The sequence below is a fragment of the Oncorhynchus mykiss genome, chromosome 7, assembly GCF_057628025.1.
Source record: "Oncorhynchus mykiss isolate SJ-2025 chromosome 7, ASM5762802v1, whole genome shotgun sequence".
In the NCBI taxonomy this organism is placed as follows: domain Eukaryota; kingdom Metazoa; phylum Chordata; class Actinopteri; order Salmoniformes; family Salmonidae; genus Oncorhynchus; species Oncorhynchus mykiss.
The window spans coordinates 35,749,118-35,768,312 of record NC_143028.1 but is presented as its reverse complement, the minus strand read 5'-3'; the positions used below and the strand labels follow the sequence as shown (position 1 = coordinate 35,768,312).

The 19,195-nt window shown below is 43.9% G+C and overlaps 1 protein-coding gene across 1 annotated transcript in view; it reads right to left on the bottom strand.

Annotated features, from left to right (window-relative positions):
* ppm1j (protein phosphatase, Mg2+/Mn2+ dependent, 1J) overlaps nucleotides 1-19,195 on the bottom strand; it is a 52,554-nt gene that overhangs the window by 3,494 nt on the left and 29,865 nt on the right. The window contains exons 2-9 of the mRNA XM_021609266.3: nucleotides 15,940-16,057; nucleotides 8,090-8,425; nucleotides 7,724-7,836; nucleotides 7,069-7,153; nucleotides 3,552-3,670; nucleotides 3,301-3,364; nucleotides 2,652-2,759; nucleotides 2,208-2,359 (exon numbers count right to left, since the gene is read on the bottom strand). Coding sequence (XP_021464941.1) covers nucleotides 2,208-2,359; nucleotides 2,652-2,759; nucleotides 3,301-3,364; nucleotides 3,552-3,670; nucleotides 7,069-7,153; nucleotides 7,724-7,836; nucleotides 8,090-8,425; nucleotides 15,940-16,057 — 1,095 coding nt within the window. The remainder of the gene's footprint in view (nucleotides 1-2,207; nucleotides 2,360-2,651; nucleotides 2,760-3,300; nucleotides 3,365-3,551; nucleotides 3,671-7,068; nucleotides 7,154-7,723; nucleotides 7,837-8,089; nucleotides 8,426-15,939; nucleotides 16,058-19,195) is intronic.

The following is a 19,195-nucleotide window of genomic DNA, read 5'->3' as shown; positions in this document are numbered from 1 at the left end:
AACAGGGTTGCGGTCAAAACATTGAAAAGTGCTATTTATTTCAAATTAGTATTTTTTTATGTTCATGAATCGAATTTGAAATGTAATTCATCCCAAATATGTGTCTATGAAGGTGCTCCTCAAAATGGTATTGCCATTTTAAAATGACCATACTAATTTGTACAGGCTAGATACTGACCTCTAGTGGATATATCCTTTGATTACTCCTCCTTTTCTAACCAATATTCAGTGTTTTTTTTTCATTTTTTTTCATGGCTACCTAAATATTCAATATCTACCCTGTTTTTATTGGTAGCAACTCTAATAGTATAAGCCCTCTCACAATGTATCCCCCTAATAAGAATCACATCCTTCCATGACAAGGCCCGATATACCGACAAGGCAAAAAACGAGCCCTTCTCTGCTTCCGGTAGGTTGGTCAATCACATCCCAAGCATGCTCGCCTTGGGATCAGGTGAGTTTACTACAACAACAAAAAAGAGGGGGGGCGGTCATTAGCGGGAGGAGACTATGAGTGGCCGAATCGTGCGTTCATTCAACTCTATTGTTTGTACAATGTTGACTATCTTAACATATTTACGCTACTGTTGAACTTCGTGCATGTCTCATACCTGCGCGTCCTGGTATTTTCTCGCTCTACCACAATGCTTTATTATTAGATTGTTTGGTATTGCGTGTAGCGCTCACACACTATGCTAACATATGCGTGCTAATTAACCAAACGAATGGCTTTGCCATGTTTATGTCAAGCTGTTTACTGAAGCATTATAGTTCTGCTCACCATGTTATTATATTAGCTACCGGTGATATGGTAAAGCTACCATACACCGGTTACACTGTAGCTAGTGCAAAGCACCGGCCGTATTCTTTCGACTAACAATTATTTGCCGATACTTTCTTCGTTCTCGATTCGGAAGACACTTCTCTTATAAACTTCTGTGCCCAGTTGCAGGTGGAACTCCAAAAGCCAGAGAATATTACAATTCTCGATTTGTATAGAGCGAGAAATGTTTGTTTTGGTCGCACTGTGTGACACGCTGTCATGTACTTCTACACGTGGCCTTGTTGCATAGAAACTCCTAGTTCCTGCAATTTAAAAAAAAAATGTATCCGTTATTTTACCAGGTAAGTTGACGGAGAACATGTTCTCATTTGCAGCAAGAACCTGGGGAATAGTTACAGGGGAGAGGAGGGGGATTAATGAGCCAAAACTGGGGAATATTAGGTGACTGATGGTTTGAGGGCCAGATTGGGAATTTAGCCAGGACACCCCTACTCTTACAACTAAGTACCATGGGATCTTTAATGACCTCAGAGAGTCAGGACACCCCAGTCCCCGAAAGACTGCACCCTACACAGGGCAGTGTCCCCAATCACTGGATATTTTTTATTAGACCAGAGGAAAGAGTGCCTCCTACTGGCCCTCCAACACCACTTCCAGCAGCATCTGGTCTCCCATCCAGGAACTGACCAAGACCAACCCTGCTTAGCTTCAGAAGCAAGCCAGCAGTGGTATGCAGGGTGGTATGCTGCTGGGACATGCAAGCTGTCTGAAAGGAAGTGGATTCAATATCCTAATGAATAATCAATATTTTATGGAGTACCACCTGCAACTGGACACAAACGTTTAAGAACAAAGAAATGATCAAGGAAAGGCTAGTTGGAAAACTGCTACCAGTGCGTTGCACAAGCTATTGTGTCATGCGAAAGGAAGCATTAACATATCACTGTTACAATGTGTAGCCTGTTACTGTGTCTCTGCATTTGGTTGGTTTCTGAATGTGGACCCTCCATTGACATGTTGGCCTAGTCCAGATATGACTTAGTCCTCATGTTCAGGTTTTACCTGGTCTTTATACGCCTATATTAGTTGAATGCCCCATTGCCCTGACATTCTTTGGCTCTGGTCTGTTCATCCCTGTGGTTCTTCAGACACCACTGAATCAGTGCATAGTTCAATGGCTCTCGAAAGGGAAGTACATTGCAAGGATAGGAATATTTATCTTACACATTTTTTGATAAGCGGTTGATTCTTACAAATGGAGTGTACCTTGCCGACTTGCAAAATCTTGTTCATCATAAATGTAATTAATAGATTTGATGCATGCAAGCTGCCAAAGCAACGTGGCTGTATACTGTTTTTAGATTATAGACAAAGCAGCATGAACATATACTGGACTGTGTAGACTAGAGATGACAGTACATACCTCACAGGATCAGTGGGCTCGCAGCAGGACAGGAAGCCTGAGACTGCGTCTGCTACCTCCCTGTCTGTGGTCACATCCCACAGCCCATCTGTACCCATCACCAGCACGTCATTCGGGCCATGCTTGAACTCAGACATGTCGTACACTATCACCTGTAGGAGCGACAGATAAGAGGGATGGAGGAGCGACAGATAAGAGGGAGGGATGGATGGACAGAGGGAGGAGTGAAGGAGGAGGGACAGATAATGGGGAGGGAAAACAAATGAGGGATATTCAATAAAATATTGGACAATATGTTCACTGATGAGCCAAAATAAAGTAAAATGTGTCATTAGATGTCCTCCAAGCTTTGGAACACACTGAGATGCTTCTAGACGAGCCATAATCTTACATATGGTGTATGATGCATGGTTCTAGACACAGACAGCATGACCTCTTACTCACCTCTGGGCAGCAGGAGAGAAAGGGTTTGATGTAGATGTTGGAGTTGTACACCTTCAGGTCATGATCCCCTAGGCCACGTGTTACCCCAATGGTGGCCATGACACGGGCCTACGCACAACACAAACACCGTGAGTGATCTGGGTTAGTGCCTGTGGGTGTTCCTTGATTCTCGGAAAATCCACTTAGGGGGGATTAGTGACTCAGGAGCACTTTTCTGCGTGGGAAAATAATGTTCTCAGTGTGTCGCTTTTACCACACAGCGAAAGACTGGGAGAGTTCAGCAACAACCATGAATTTGCATGCGAAGTCCTCCCACACATACAGCGGAATGAATAACTAAAAGTTATTGTCTTGCTATATCTGTCCTGCTGGTGAACTAACAGCTAAGCATACACAAAGGTTTCTTCCTGTCAGGGGTAACGTATGATTAGGGCAGGTGGACAACAGTAAATCTACATTTTGTTTGAAGACCAAGGTCTACTGTACTGTGCATATCAAAATGTCCCATGACTTGGGCAGGGTTTTACCCGGTCAGGTGGTAATGTGGTTCTTAACAAACTACCGTGGCCCTGTCTATGGCCATGCATATATTCTGTGCTGTTCTGATGTCCACCAGTACCCAGTCCATAAACATGACAAAGCCCTTCACCTTTTTACCCTCTCCATATATAAGCGGGAACTTGAGGTCGTCTTCTATGATGGTCTTGTAAGCCCTGCAACAAACCAACAGGATCACGGGTTAGGGATTAGTGATTATATTCTTCAAGAAGTATATGGCCTACTTCTTTTATCTCTTGATCCTGTACACGGTCAGAGGATTTTATAGGGCAACACATTTTATAGGGCAACAACAAGGGAAACAAATTCAACCCTGTGTGTTCGACAATAGCTGTAACTTACCAGCCGTTCATTGTGTGGTCCCTGAAGAGCATCTTCTTGTCCAGCTCCTTGTGCTGGATCCTGCGAGGGAACTCCAAGTGTGTGAACTCATTCCCCAGCAGCTCCGGTCTCAGGAATCCCTGCAGGGACACAGAGCAGAGCAAACGTTGACAAAACTATATGCGTGTTCAAACTGTCGTGTCAAATTGACTTGTGATGAAATGGCTCTTACGAATTGTACACTAAATGTACACAAACGTATGTGGATATCACTTCAAATGAGTGGATTTGTCCATTTCAGCCTCACCCGTTGCTGACAGATGTATAAAATCGAGCATGCATGCAATCTCCATAGACAAACATTGGCAGTAGAATGGTAGATTTAATGCACTGTGGGTTAATTGTGATAAGTGGTTGGAATTCCTCTGGATGTATTAACGTACTTGGTTTAAAATTAAGATTGCCATTGGCAGTAGAATGGTCTTACTGAAGAGCTCAGTGACTTTCAACGTGGCACTGTCCTAGGATGCCACCTTTCCAACAAGTCAGTTCATCACATGTATGCCCTGCTTGAGCTGCCCTGGTCAACTGTAAGTGCTGTTATTGTGAAGTGGAAACATATAGGAGCAACAATGGCTCAACCACAAAGTTTTAGGCCACACTATGTCACAGAACGGGACCGTCAAGTGCTGAAGCGCATAAAAATTATCTGTCCTCTGGTTGTAAAGCTCGCTGTCATTGGACTCTGGAGCAGTGGAAATGCGTTCTCTGAAGTGATGGATCAGGATGGACAAAGCTGAGTTTGGCGGATGCCAGCTACCTTTTTTATTTTACCTTTATTTAACTAGGCAAGTCAGTTACGGGGTGGCAGGGTAGCCTAGTGGTTAGAGCGTTGGACTAGTAACCGGAAGGTTCCAATTTCAAATCCCCGAGCTGACAAGGTACAAATCTGTTGTTCTGCCCCTGAACAGAACCCACTGTTCCTAGGCTGTCATTGAAAATAAGAATTTGTTCTTAACTGACTTGCCTAGTTAAATAAAGATAAAAGAACAAATTCTTATTTTCAATGACAGCGTGTTAACCGCCTGTTCAGGGGCAGAACAACAGACCTGTGCCTTGTCAGCTCAGGGATATGAACTTGCAACCTTTCAGTTACTAGTCCAACGCTCTAACCACTAGGCTACTCCGCCGCCCCCGCCCGAATGTGTAGTGCAACTGTAACATTTGGTGGAGGGGAAATAATGGTCTGGGGCTGTTTTTCATGGTTCGGGCTAGGCCCCTTAGTTCCAGTGAAGGGAAATCTTAACGCTACAGCATAAAATGACATTGTAGATGATTCTGTGCTTCCAACTTTGTGGCAACAGTTTGGGAAAGGCCCTTTCCTGTTTCAGCATGACAATTCCCCCATGCACATAGCAAGGTCCATACAGAAATGGTTTGTCAAGATCAGTGTGGAAGAGCTTGACTGGCCTGCAAAGAGCCCTGACCTCAACCACATCGAACACCTTTGGGATGAATTGGAATGCCGACTGCGAGCCAGGCCTAATCGCCCAACATCCGTGCCCGATCTCACTAATGCTTTTGTGGCTGAATGGATGCAAGTCCCCGCTGCAATGTTCCAACTAGGGATGCACCGACATACCGATAACCGTTATTTAAGATTTTTGCGGCCTTTTAAGCATTTTATTACAGTTAAATAGTAAAAACACACACTGACCAAAAAGTTATTTTGTTGGCATTTACAGCCGGTTGTGATACAGCCTGGATTTGAACCAGTGTGTCTGTAGTAATGCTTCTAGCACTGAGATGCAGTGCCTTAGACCGCTGTGCTACTTGAGCCCATAATCAAAACCTATTTCTTTCACTTACTTACTGTGCTGCTTCGTTGTTCATTTGTTCAGTCTCAACCAGGATTTCATCATACGTGTCAAGCAGGACGTTTCAGCTCTTTCTGTCCGTGGCCTCTTTTCCTCGGTGGGCACTGTCACTGTGTCCGTTTCCATCTTGTCCAGCTGTGGCTGTAACATTTCACGTAAACCTCGTTTCTTGTCTGCATCGAAGTGGCGGTCCTTGTACCTAGCATCGAGCATGGTGGTTCACAGCCTCTAGGAGAGTACTTTTCCAAGTTAACCCCACGGTCTGTGTTGGCATTTTTGTTGAGCAGGCGTTTCAATGCCATGACAGGGTATCACGTCTGCTGCAGACACAGCTGAGCTTATTTCTCCAGTCAGTTGTTCGATTGGAGCTAGGAGTGTGTTCATGTTTCAAACATGTTCTCAATGCCACTGAATTGGCAGCAGCGGTATGAGAACCAGCACATTCTTGAGCATGCAATACGGCTTTCCGCAGTACGAAATCCTCGCCGACCCACTGCTGTCACACTCGTAATGCTCATGAGGCTGACATTGCTGGCCCAAATGTCAGTCGTGAAGCTAATAGCAGTGACGCCCATAGCAAGTAGCTCATGGATGTGAGTTTCAACAATACTGTGTAACTCCGGTAGGGCAACATCTGAAAAATAGCGCCTACTTGGTAGTGTGTACCGGGGCTCGACCAGTCGGGCAAAAGCCAACATCATCCACGACAGAGAACTGTTGATTATCAAGGGCAATGAATTCCATTATCTTGCCGTTTTTCACCTTTGAGTTGTCTCGCTGAAATGTTCTTACTCTTTCAAACTTGTTGACTGCTCGATCCATACAGCAGACATTGTGGGCCAGGTTAGGAATGCTGTGTTGCACTATATTTCTTGTGGCATCATTACGTTTTCGACCTAACGTTATATAGGTACGCACGTCAGCTTTGACATTGGTTTTACTCATCGGCGTTAAACTAGACATCGGGCCGATTGTTGGCATTTTTATCTAATATCGGCCGATTCTGATATGCTTACCGATATATCGCGCATCCCTAGTTCCAACATCTGGTGGAAAGCCTTCCCAGAAAAGTGGAGGCTGTTATAGCAGCAAAAGGGGGGAGACCAACTCCATATTAATGCTGATGATTTTTGGAATGAGATGTTCGACGAGCAGGTGTCCACATACACTACATGACCAAAAGTATATTTTTAGTGTAAATGGTGCAACAAACAGATCCTAAAGGAAGTATCATAGCAGTAGGAAAAGTGACAGTAGAACATTATATAACTGTGAAACACAAACTTGGTACTTTTCATTCCCTTCCCTGAGGGTTCCACCACTCTCCCACACAGCCACCCACTCCAGCTTAATTTAGACCAACAGACAGTCAATGAATAAAGATGTAGTCTGAATCATACGTTAAATTGCAATACCCTCCCTCCCCCGTGCGTCCTCCTCTTGGCCAAGGCACCCTTGAAAAAGCTATTCATATCTCGTGGTGATGGGACTCACCTGGTTAAAGGGACATTACACTTTCAAACCAAAGTTTGTCAGATGTTTTCAGACCTCTAAAGTCTGGAAAAGGTTGACACTTTAATTTGAGTAAACTAGCTTATTTTTGATTTTTTTTGATTTTTAGATAAGGAAAACATAAATAAATGCATTAACCCCGCCCTCACCAGATACTGCAGGCGCTGCCTCTCAGACTCGGGTGTGAACTCGTTGGACATGGGGATGACCTCATTGTTACGGATGATGATGGCTCTGTAGAAACAGAGTAAGAACCAAAGTAGAATGAGTAGTGATTATTTTTTATATGGGGGGGACAACATACTGTATAAAGACAAAGACAGACACCATATTGTGACCCCACATCAGGAGGACACTCGGGATAGTTAATGTTGGGTTAAGAGGGTCAGCACAGCATGTTAGAGGATGATTATTGCTCCAAGACACTGATCTAAAGTCAAATTGTTCCCCCCTAATGGTTGAGGCTAACATTTGAAAACACTATACCAATCCTAGATCTGTGCTTATGGGCATATTCTACCAGGAGTTTACAGTACATGATGAATGGTGTTGCCGTACAAAGAGCGGCCAGCAGAGGTCATAAGAACTGCGGTTTGAGAATTTGAGCATGACCAAAGGGAACAGCTTTCTTTGAATTAACGGCTATGGGCATCATGTTGTGTCACTTCCTTTAACCTCTATTTCAGTCATTCAACTCTGCATTGAAAACATTGAATATGTACAACAAGTAGGCCTGTAATTCATTAGTCATTATGGGCATTAATCAATCTGCTGCTATTAGAGTTTGACCTGCAGTTGACCTACCTGCTGTCTCCAGCATTGGCAACATAGAGCTTCCCCATTAAATGGATGGCAGCCAAGGCACAACACCCACCAGAGATGGTAAAGGACGTCTTCTCCTTCTCTATCAGTTCATCCTGTAATCAACCGGAAACAAAAGGTTATTCACCCATTGGGTAATAGAAGGAAGTTAGCAGCCCTATGATGAGGTTATACTTAAGATGAAATGTTTACAATTATTGACAGATAAAAGACTGGCTAAAAATAAATCTGTGCATTTGATTCTGGAAACCAAAATTTTCTCTTGGACGCCCAGGCTTCGCTGAGACGAGTAGAACACTACTTCACAAATTTAAGGTGATATGCCGTGAGCGTTCGCCTGTGTCTTACCATCTGTTTGAAGGCGTTTTCTATGATGCCCATGATCAGACTCTCCAGACTGACAGTTTTCTCCGTGTGGAAGCGGATGGAGGGGTCAGTGATGGCATTAGGGTCCTCTGGGTCCTGGGTGGAATTTGCTCCCTTCTTCACCTCCAGCTGGTAGGGGCTGCCGTTCTTGGCCAGGCAGATAGGGGGCGTCACAGAGGGGTTCTCCAGCAGGTGGGCGACGTCCCCCAGTCTGTCTCTGATGAGGCGATGGAGGAGTTTAGATGCCATGATGGCACACCCTGAGCCTGCATGACCGTCGAACACGCCCCAGTAATGCAATGGGATCCCTGTGCCGTCCTGGAAAAGGTTGAGCAAATTAAGTCAAATCAAGCTCAAATCATATCAAAACATGCATTTTAGATATATCAAAAGACAGGATAACAGTAAGAAATGAGAGAAATGGCAGGAAATACAACACTGGCCAGGGATTCAGTCTCTTTAACAGGTCTCTCTTGCAAGAGTTTATCCTGATGAGAATTAAACTCGGAGAATGCCTAAAGGACATTTCTGTCAGAAAATGGATGGGAATACTTCTCATCCATTCTGTTTTGAGCCTCACCTGTTTATCAAAAATATATATATATATATACAGTACCAGTCAAAAGTTATGACACACCTACTCATACCAGGGTTTATCTTTATTTTTACTATTTTCTACATTGTAGAATAATAGCAAAGACATCAAAACTATTAAATAATACATATGGAAGTAACCAAAAAAAAAAAGTGTTAAACCAAATATATTTGAAATTCTTCAAAGTAGCTACTCTTTGACAGCTTTACACACTCTTGGCATTCTCTTAACCAGCTTCATGAGGTAGTCACCTGGAATGCGTTTCAAATAACAGGTGTGCCTTGTTAAAAGTTAATTTGTGAAATTTCTTTCCTTAATGCGTTTGAGACTATCAGTTGTGTTGTGACAAGGTAGGGGTGGTATACAGACGATTTGGTAAAATACCAAGTCCATATTATGGCAAGAACAGATCAAATAAGCAAAGAGAAACAACAGTCCATCGTTACTTTAAGACATGAAGGTCAGCGAATCCGGAAAATTCCAAGAACTTTGAAAGTTTCTTTAATTGCAGTCTCAAAAAACATCAAGCGCTATGATAAAACTGACTCAAGATCCAGTTAACTGCATCTCAGATTGCAGCCCAAATAAATGTGCCTGTTTCCTTAAAATCTGAAGCATCTGAACATCAACTGTTCAGAGGAGTCTGCGTGAATCAGGCCTTCATGGTCGAATTTCTGCAAAGAAACCACTACTAAAAGACACCAATAAGAAGATGAGACTTGCTTGGGCCAAGAAACACAAGCAGTGGACATTAGACTGGTGGAAATCTGTCTTTTGGTCTGATGAGTCCAAATTTGAGATTTTTGGTTCCAACCGCCATGTCTTCGTGAGATGAGGAGTAGGTGAATAGATGATCTCTGCATGTGTGGTTCCCACCGTGAAGCATGGAGGACGAGGTGTGATGGTGTGGGGGTGCTTTGCTGGTGACACTGTCTGTTTATTTAGAATTCAAGGCACACTTAACCAGCATGGCTACCACAGCATTCTGCAGCAATACACAATCCCATCTGGTTTGGGCTTAGTGGGACTATCATTTGTTTTAACAGGACAATGACCCAACACACCTCCAGGCTGTGTAAGGGCTATTTGACCAAGGAGAGTGATGGAGTGCTGCATCAGATGACCTGGCCTCCACAATCACCCGACCTCAACCCAATTGAGATGGTTTGGGATGAGTTGGACCGCAGAGTGAAGGAAAAGCAGCCAACAAGTGCTCAGCATATGTGGGAACTCCTTCAAGACTGTTGGAAAAGCATTCCTCATGAAGCTGGTTGAGAGAATGCCAAGAGTGTGCAAAGCTGTTAAAGGCAAAAGGTGGCTACTTTGAAGAATCTAAAAGATTTTGTTTTGTTAAACTTTTTTGGATACTACATAATTCCATGTGTTATTTCATAGTTCTGATGTCTTCACTATTATTCTACAATGTAGAAAACTGTAAAAAATAAAGAAAAACCCTTGAATGAGTAGGTGTGTCCAAACTTTTGACTGGTACTGTATATAAGTTTTTCCCATTTTGTTACGTTACAGCCATATTCTAAAATTGATTACAGTTTTTTTCCCTCAATCTACATATAATACCCGATAATGACAAAGCAAAAACAGATTTTTAGGAAAAATTGGAAATATCACTATTACATAAGTATTCAGACCCTTTAATGAGTACTTTGTTGAAGCACCTTTGGCAGCGATTACAGCCTTGCGTCTTCTTGGGTATGACGCTACAAGCTGACACACCTGTATTTGGGGAGTTTCTCCCATTCTTCTCTGCAGATCCTTTCAAGCTCTGTCAGGTTGGATGGGGAGCATTGCTGCACAGCTACTTTCAGGTCTCTCCAGAGATGTTTGATCGGGTTCTAGAACGGGCTCTGGCTGGGCCACTCAAGGACATTAAGAGACTTGTCAAGAAGCCACTTCTGCGTTGTCTTGGCTGTGTGCTTAGGGTTGTTGTCATGTTGGAAGGTGAACATTCACCCCCAGTCTGAGGTCCTGAGCGCTCTGGAGCATGTTTTCATCAAGGATAGCTGTACTTTGCTCCGTTCATCTTTCCCTCGATCCTGACTAGTCTCCCAGACCCTGCCGATGAATAACATTCTCACAACATGATGCTGCCATCACCATGCTTCACCGTAGGGATGATGCTAGGTTTCCTCCAGATGTGATGCTTGGCATTCAGGCCAATATTGGTTTCATCAGACCAGAGAATCTTGTTTCTCATGGTCTTAGAGTCCTTTAGGTGCCTTTTGGTGAACTCCAAGCGGGCTGTCATGTGCTTTACTGAGGATTGGCTTCCGTCTGGCCACTCTACCATAAAGGACTGATTGGTGGAATGTTGCAGAGATGGTTGTCCTTCTGGAAGGTTCTCCCATCTCTACAGCGGAACTCTGGAGCTCTGTCAGATTGACCAACGGGTTCTTGGTCACCTCAATGACCAAGGCCCTTCTCCCCTGATTGCGCAGTTAGGCCAGGCGGCCAGAAAAGTACGTCAAATAACGTTATATCTACCTTAGCGTTGATTGGACGGATCATGTCCGCATCATACTTTCAAAATCGTAGCTAACAAGCTCGACAAGAAGTCATCATCATGAATCAAGTTGACAATCTATTGGCAAATCCTTTTCAAACCTTGTCACATGAAGAGAAATGATAGAGATAACATATCGGTGCTCAATGGCCATTGGACATAAACATTACACAACAAGTTGGAAATTGCAAATTCAACAATGAGTGGTTTGGAAGGATTCAGTGGCTAACTGCAAGCGCTGCAAAGCAATCAATAGCCTGCTATTCAGCGGAGTGGGTGTGAGGTCCAAGTCTGGGTTTAAGGGTCTCTTTTTGTCTAAGCTTAAAAGGATAAACATACACAACACACCATACACAACACACCATGGGCCAGAAAATGTTGAATACATTGGCCATGTTGTTAATCCAGCATGACTTCTGCCACTTTCTTAACAACTGGAAACTCAGAACTCTCAGACTTCTGTGAGAATGCAGAAAACAATTTGCTCTGACTGGGAAAACATGTTTTGAATGGTCATCCAACTCGGAATTCCAAGTCAGGCCACTTTCTAGAGCTCTGACCTGAAGATCACTGACGTCATGATTCGACCCCCCCCCCCCCCCCCCAGAGTTCCCAGTTGTCTTGAAAGCACCATAAATCCTGAGGATGCCAAACTTTGATTTAAGTTTGATGGCAAAATTTGCCCACAAGTACCGCCACGCCACCTTCCTGTTTAAGTGAGCACAGCAAGGTCCAAAAATGTCTTGCTGCATAAATAATGAAATGTGCCAGGAGATATGTATACTGTTGCTAAGAAAGTAATACTATGTTGTGTAGTAAGCTGTTAGTAGCCCATGAGTCTCGCCCTAATAATTTGGTCCCTTTCCCTCTATTAACTTAGCCTACTGTTCTGGTTTGGTGGTGCACATGTAGCTTATAGCCTGTTTTGGAGAAATGTAATCATTGAATATTGTAAGAGCTTTCATTGTCTGCTTATATGCCCCCTTTAGTTAGCCTACGGTTCTGACTGTAAGAACGGCCCATTTCAAAAGTGCTGAACAAATAGTTATATTGACTACGATCCGTCCTAGCTCGCTCATTAATGTCTTAATCGAAATCACGGATCGCCTCTTATTCGGTCATCGTCCCCTTATGCCATAGTTTGTACATCTCAGTTATCAGTAGAAACCACATTTGTTTAAACAAGTCAGACCTAACAGTTTGCTGGCACCATTTGTCACCGTTACAGTGCAATTCATTTATTGTTTAGTGTCATGTTGCGTAGTGGCTTTGCTGGAATGCATTGCAACAATTGTTTTCGAGTTTGCCCCAAAAAGATTTACATTCTAAAATCAGCAATAACATGTCTTACTCGATGACACTATCACTGTAAATATGTGCTCAATGACAGCAGTTACTGTGTTGGATTAAAAATATTCCACTTGGATTTCATTCACTTCCACAGGATTTCATCGTGGCAGTAAATTCCACTAACAAGATGTCCACCTATCGGGTGAATCTTACTTCTCACCTATGCCAAGAAGTAAATGTGTTTAGTATAGTAATAGTGTCCCAGACGGTTACAGCATGTCTACTTTAAGAGCCCAATCCACAGAATGGATAGCAGTATGGGGGCATCTGTTGACCTCTTACTAGACTAGAGTGGAGGAGGGGCACAGAAGAGATGATGTAATTTAATTAACAGGAGGGACAGAGGGTAAACATGGAGAATACAGGAGGGGAGGGGGTTGCGAGGCCACCAGAAGGACTGGAGGGATTGACCGGACACAACAGACCCAGTACAATACTGTATACTATAGACTGCTGTGTAAATACAATTGAGAGATTATGGGGCAATCTCTGAGTGAGTAGGTTTTTGGATTTGTGTGCTAGGGGCGGTAGCTGCTCTACAGACCCACGGAAAGCTGTTTCTAAATATAGCGGCACACAATGGTCAATGTCTTAATCAAATTGTATTTTCTTTGTCAGGAGAAAAAAAATGAATCCCCAGCTAGCCAGTGATGTCTGGAGACATTTAAACAGAGATGGTTTTATTAGAGAGAGCGAGACCTGTGAAAACCTTGCTGCAGTGCAGCGTGTCACCAAAGGTCCCATCTTAACAAATAGGGCAGTAGACCATAACAAAACAAACATTGGACCAGGATGTGCCTATTCTCAACCTGGTCTCAGAGCATTTCGTATTATTCTGACAACAATCACCCGAGCCACTGCCTGTTCACCCCACTATCATCCAGAAGGCGAGGTCAGTACAGGTGCATCAAAGCAGGGACCGGGAGACAGCTTCTATCTCAAGACCATCAGATTGTTAAACAGCCATCAGTAACATTGAGTGGCTGCTGCCAACATACTGACTCAACTCCAGCCACTTTAATAATGGAAAAATTGATGTAATCAATTTATCACTAGCCGTGACCAGCTGATCTATTGGGCCGGGGCCCCCGGCGTATTCCATTCGCTCCATACTGGATTCGAGGCGTCGGGCGAGGGGCCTTCAGTACCTTGTGGAGTGGGAGGGGTACGGTCTGGAGGAGAGATGCTGGGTTCCGGTGGAGGACGTGTTGGACCCTTCTATGCTGCGGGAGTTCCATCGTCTCCGTCCGGATCGCCCTGCACTTCGCCTTCCGGGTCGTCCCTAAGGCTGGTGTCGGCGAGCTGCTGGAGCTGTGCACCGAGGGGGGGAGGGTACTGTCATGACTTCCGCCGAAGTCGGTTCCTCTCCTTGTTCGGGCGGTGTTCGGAGGTCGACGTCACCGGTCTTCTAGCCATCGCCGATCCATTTGTTTTGTCTTGTTTTCCCACACACCTGGTTTTCATTCCCTCAGTACTTGTCGTGTATTTACCCCTCTGTTCCCTCCATGTCTGTGTGTGAAATTGTTTGTCAGGTTGGTATGAAAACGGCTGGTGTACACCGCGGTTTGTTTTGTACCCGTGCTTTGTGACAGCCGGTACTTTGTACCTGGTTGTGTGTACTTTGTGCTGCCTCACTTGTTCTTTGGGCATTTGTTTTTGTGAAGCGGTTGCGTCCTGTTTTATATTGTCTGAGTAAAGTGCTTTGTCCACTCATCTCTGATCTCCTACGCCTGACTTCCATGCACCAGCTACACCCACCCTCTGACAGATATTCACAGAAATGGCGACAGCATAGCACAAATCTCATTCAACCCAGAAAATGTAGGCTACATAAGTCATAGCGCTAACTGAGGATATAGTGACCTAACACAATCGGTCATATTTAGCTAACTCTCGGCTGACAGAACCCATAATCTGAATTAGCTAATAACAATTACTATTTACAATTCATCACATCAAGGGTGAGCTCACCAGTGAATGAAATAATTGAGTAAAACACTTTCTAAGAATCTAAAGTAATCCGACGATGGGTAGTTTATGGTGCTGCCATTTGTTTTGTGTGTGTGCTAAGCAAAGATAAGCGTATACAAGATGAGTTTGGTCTGCTTGCAGTGTGCATGTTGAAGGTGGTGTGTCATCTACCATCATTCACTTCCGGAAGTTTACTCGAGAGACGAGTGTAACATCCCTTCACCTCATTTTATTATAACATCTTTGGTCTGACAGGCATTTACGTGACCAACCAAATGCATTGTATGATGTCAACAAACATGGCCCCACACTTAACTGGCAGCTTAGCATTAGCTCATCATAATCAGTACAACCTTCAAAAAAGTATTTTATACACATCCATGTGTCCATTAATCTATGCAATAATTGGAAAGCATGATTTGTCACCAGTACTTGAAAATGTGAATAAAACAGTAAATACATTATGCTCCATACATACATATGGTGTGCTACAGTAGAAACAACACGATATACAGAAACTATAATGATAACATAATAATGCACTTCATTTGACTGGAACACACATGGCCAAAGTTACTATTAGTAAGGAAAACAACAATGAAGGCAATGCGGGCGCCAGCTGGAAAATGTGCCAGGGAAATATACATCATTCTGTTCTGACTGGAGATGTGCAAATGTCTGGGTACTTGATCCCTCGTCGAAGAGAGCGGTTTGTCCGGCTCATTGATGCCTGAAACTTAAATTGTTGTCAACAGTGAAATGGGCTACTTCTATGTGAATTAATGTGGAGGGGAGCACACCTCAATTCAAACTTAAAAAATAATTTGAAATGGCAATTTGAAACACAGCCTACAGATAATTTGCAGACAGCATGCTTTGGTTTGAGGGCAGCATGGGTTAACTGTCTTGTTGTGTAACAATCACATGGAACAGTGAGTATATTCTGACATCACACACATTTTTAAAAAAAATCTCACGCTTGGGCAATCGTTAGAGATATTTGGAATTCACTCGTGAAAAGGGTTAGGGTTAGTGGGAACGTTAGGGTTAGCTAACATGCTAAGTAGTTGCAAGTTGCTAATTAGCTAAAATGTTAAAGTTGTTCGTTATTTGATTCGAACTCGAAACCTTTGGGTTGCTAGACATTTGCGTTATGCCATCCACCCAACTTTCATTTTTGCATTAAGTACATATCGGTCTTATTTAACCATACCAAATGTAACTTATCATACCAATTTGGATGTCCTGGATTTACATTTACTATGTTACGTCTAGTCTATCAGACCAGGCTGGTATGCTTTACCCTCTCTCCTATTGTAGTGCTGTAGACCCAGTCAATGAGCCTTACCAGTGTTCTATTTATATAATGACTAGAACTGATTCCAGTAGTCTCACCCCATTGTCGTCCAGCAGTGTGGAGTTACGCTGTTTTTTGTTGCTCAGCTTCTTCACGTAGAGCAGCTCACAGGACGCCTGGTCCTCATTCAGCATGCTCTTCCCAGCATTGATGGTCCTGAGGGGAATGGGGGTAGAGAAGGTATGGGGAAGTCATCCATCTATAAGAAAATGTATATGCACCCCCCTGGTTCAGGTGATGGACAGAAAAAAAAATCACCCAACCAAGGTGCGTTTTAGATAAATCAGTGTTCAGAGCATATCAGAGTGGCAGACAATGTTTCATTTTTATCATGGGGAGATGGTAATGTTATGATTTACGTACAAAACATAAGAAAGAAGCAGATACCCACTGGGCAAATACTGGTTGAATCAATGTTTCCACGTAATTTTAACAAAAACATTCAATTTGACGTTGAATCAATGTGGAAAATGGATTGGATTTGAAAAAAAGTTAGCAATGTAAGGGAATTTCATTTTTTTCACTCAACTTTTAACCTAAAATCCAACGACATGGTGAAATGTTTTGTTGAATTCACACTAGTTGACAACTCAACCAAATGTAAAGCAAAACTAGACGTTGAACTGACGTCTGTGCCCAGTGGGTAGTGCTTAGGGAAGCTGCAGGACTGCGACTGGAATTAAGTGTTTTCATTACTGGCCTATCCCTAACGATAATGGCTTTATAAAGCATGAAGCATATTCTGACCATCTCAGTGGACCAGTGGCTGTGCTTGTACAGAATGTGGGAGTAGACACTGCAGTAGTCTGAGGAGTGGTGGAAGAGGCAGTGCTTTTTGCTCATACTTGTGTAATCTTACGGTAGCTAATATTACACCATCCATTAACATGTATTAGATATACAGTGGGGCAAAAAAGTATTTAGTCAGCCACCAATTGTGCAAGTTCTCCCACTTAAAAAGATGAGAGGCCTGTAATTTTCATTTTCAAGCTTGCTGTTGCTTGCTAATTTGTCCTGGGATATAAACATTGGGTTGTTATTTTAACTGAAATGCACAAGGTCCTCTACTCAAACAATTAATCCACAGATAAAAAGGGTAAACCTAGTTTGTTTCTAGTAATCTCTCCGCCTTCAGGCTTCTTCTTTTTTTGGACTTTATATGGCAGTTGGCAACCAACTTTAAGGTGCATTACCACTACCAAATGGAATGTGGACTGCAGTTCATCTTTTAATCACCCACGTGGGTATATGTTCCTAAAAACGAATGAGGAGATGGCACGTGGGTATATGCTCCTAAAAACCAGTGAGATGGGAAAGGCGGGACTTGCAGCCTATCACGCATCACAAATAGAACAAAGTTCTATTTTAGCGCCTGGCTACGCAGATGCGTATGGGTGCAATGATTGAATAACATGTATGTGTACATTTATTTTGCAATGGGGAGCGGTGTGTATGCAGACCAGACCGCTCGGGCACATGCATCCGCCATTGCGTGCGTGTTGATTTTGTACACCCACACCAGACGTGATCAGGAACTGCAGTTTGAAATACGACCAATTAATACTTTTAAAAAAATCATACAATGTGATTTTCTGGATTTTTTGTTTTAGATTCCGTCTCTCACAGTTGAAGTGTACCTATGATAAAAATTACAGACCTCTACATGCTTTATAAGTAGGAAACACTGCCGATTTTGCAGGTTATCAAATACTTGTTCTCCCCACTGTATGTTTTGCCACCCTAGGGTCATGCACTTCTCATGAAGCAAATGTAGAACTTTTATAAACCCAAAACATAAAATACAGTAAAAATTTCAAAAATACCATACAATATGATATTTTGGCCATATTGCCCAGCCCTAGTGGGTACGGCCCAGTACAACACTGGGGCTAAACTTCCTGCAATCCAGGACCTCTATACCAGGCGGTGTCAGAGTAAGGTCCTAAAAATTGTCAAAAACTCCAGCCACCCTAGTCAGTCTGTTCTCTCTGCTACCGAATGGCAAGCGGTACTGGAGCGCCAAGTCTAGGTCCAAGAGGCTACAAAACAGCTTTTAACCCCAAGCCTACACAAATGAGGTCTCTCCTTCACTGCAGCCGAGGTGAGTAAAACATTTAAACGTGTTAACCCTCGCAAGGCTGCAGGCCCAGACGGCATCCCCAGCCGCGCCCTCAGAGCATGCGCAGACCAGCTGGCCGGTGTGTTTACGGACATATTCAATCAATCCCTATACCAGTCTGCTGTTCCCACATGCTTCAAGAGGGCCACCATTGTTCCTGTTCCCAAGAAAGCTAAGGTAACTGAGCTAAACGACTACCGCCCCGTAGCACTCACATCCGTCATCATGAAGTGCTTTGAGAGACTAGTCAAGGACCATATCACCTCCACCCTACCTGACACCCTAGACCCACTCCAATTTGCTTACCGCCCAAATAGGTCCACAGACGATGCAATCTCAACCACACTGCACACTGCCCTAACCCATCTGGACAAGAGGAATACCTATGTGAGAATGCTGTTCATCGACTACAGCTCGGCATTCAACACCATAATACCCTCCAAGCTCGTCATCAAGCTCGAGACCCTGGGTCTCGACCCCGCCCTGTGCAACTGGGTACTGGACTTCCTGACGGGCCGCCCCCAGGTGGTGAGGGTAGGCAACAACATCTCCTCCCCGCTGATCCGCAACACTGGGGCCCCACAAGGGTGCGTTCTGAGTCCTCTCCTGTACTCCGTGTTCACCCACGACTGCGTGGCCACACACGCCTCCAACTCAATCATCAAGTTTGCGGACGACACAACAGTGGTAGGCTTGATTACCAACAACGACGAGACGGACAACAGGGAGGAGGTGAGGGCCCTCGGAGTGTGGTGTCAGGAAAATAACCTCACACTCAACGTCAACAAAACTAAGGAGATGATTGTGGACTTCAGGAAACAGCAGAGGGAACACCCCCCTATCCACATCGATGGAACAGTAGTGGAGAGGGTAGCAAGTTTTAAGTTCCTCGGCATACACATCACAGACAAACTGAATTGGTCCACTCACACAGACAGCATCGTGAAGAAGGCGCAGCAGCGCCTCTTCAACCTCAGGAGGCTGAAGAAATTCGGCTTGTCACCAAAAGCACTCACAAACTTCTACAGATGCACAATCGAGAGCATCCTGTCGGGCTGTATCACTGCCTGGTACGGCAACTGCTCCGCCCTCAACCGTAAGGCTCTCCAGAGGGTAGTGAGGTCTGCACAACGCATCACCGGGGGCAAACTACCTGCCCTCCAGGACACCTACAC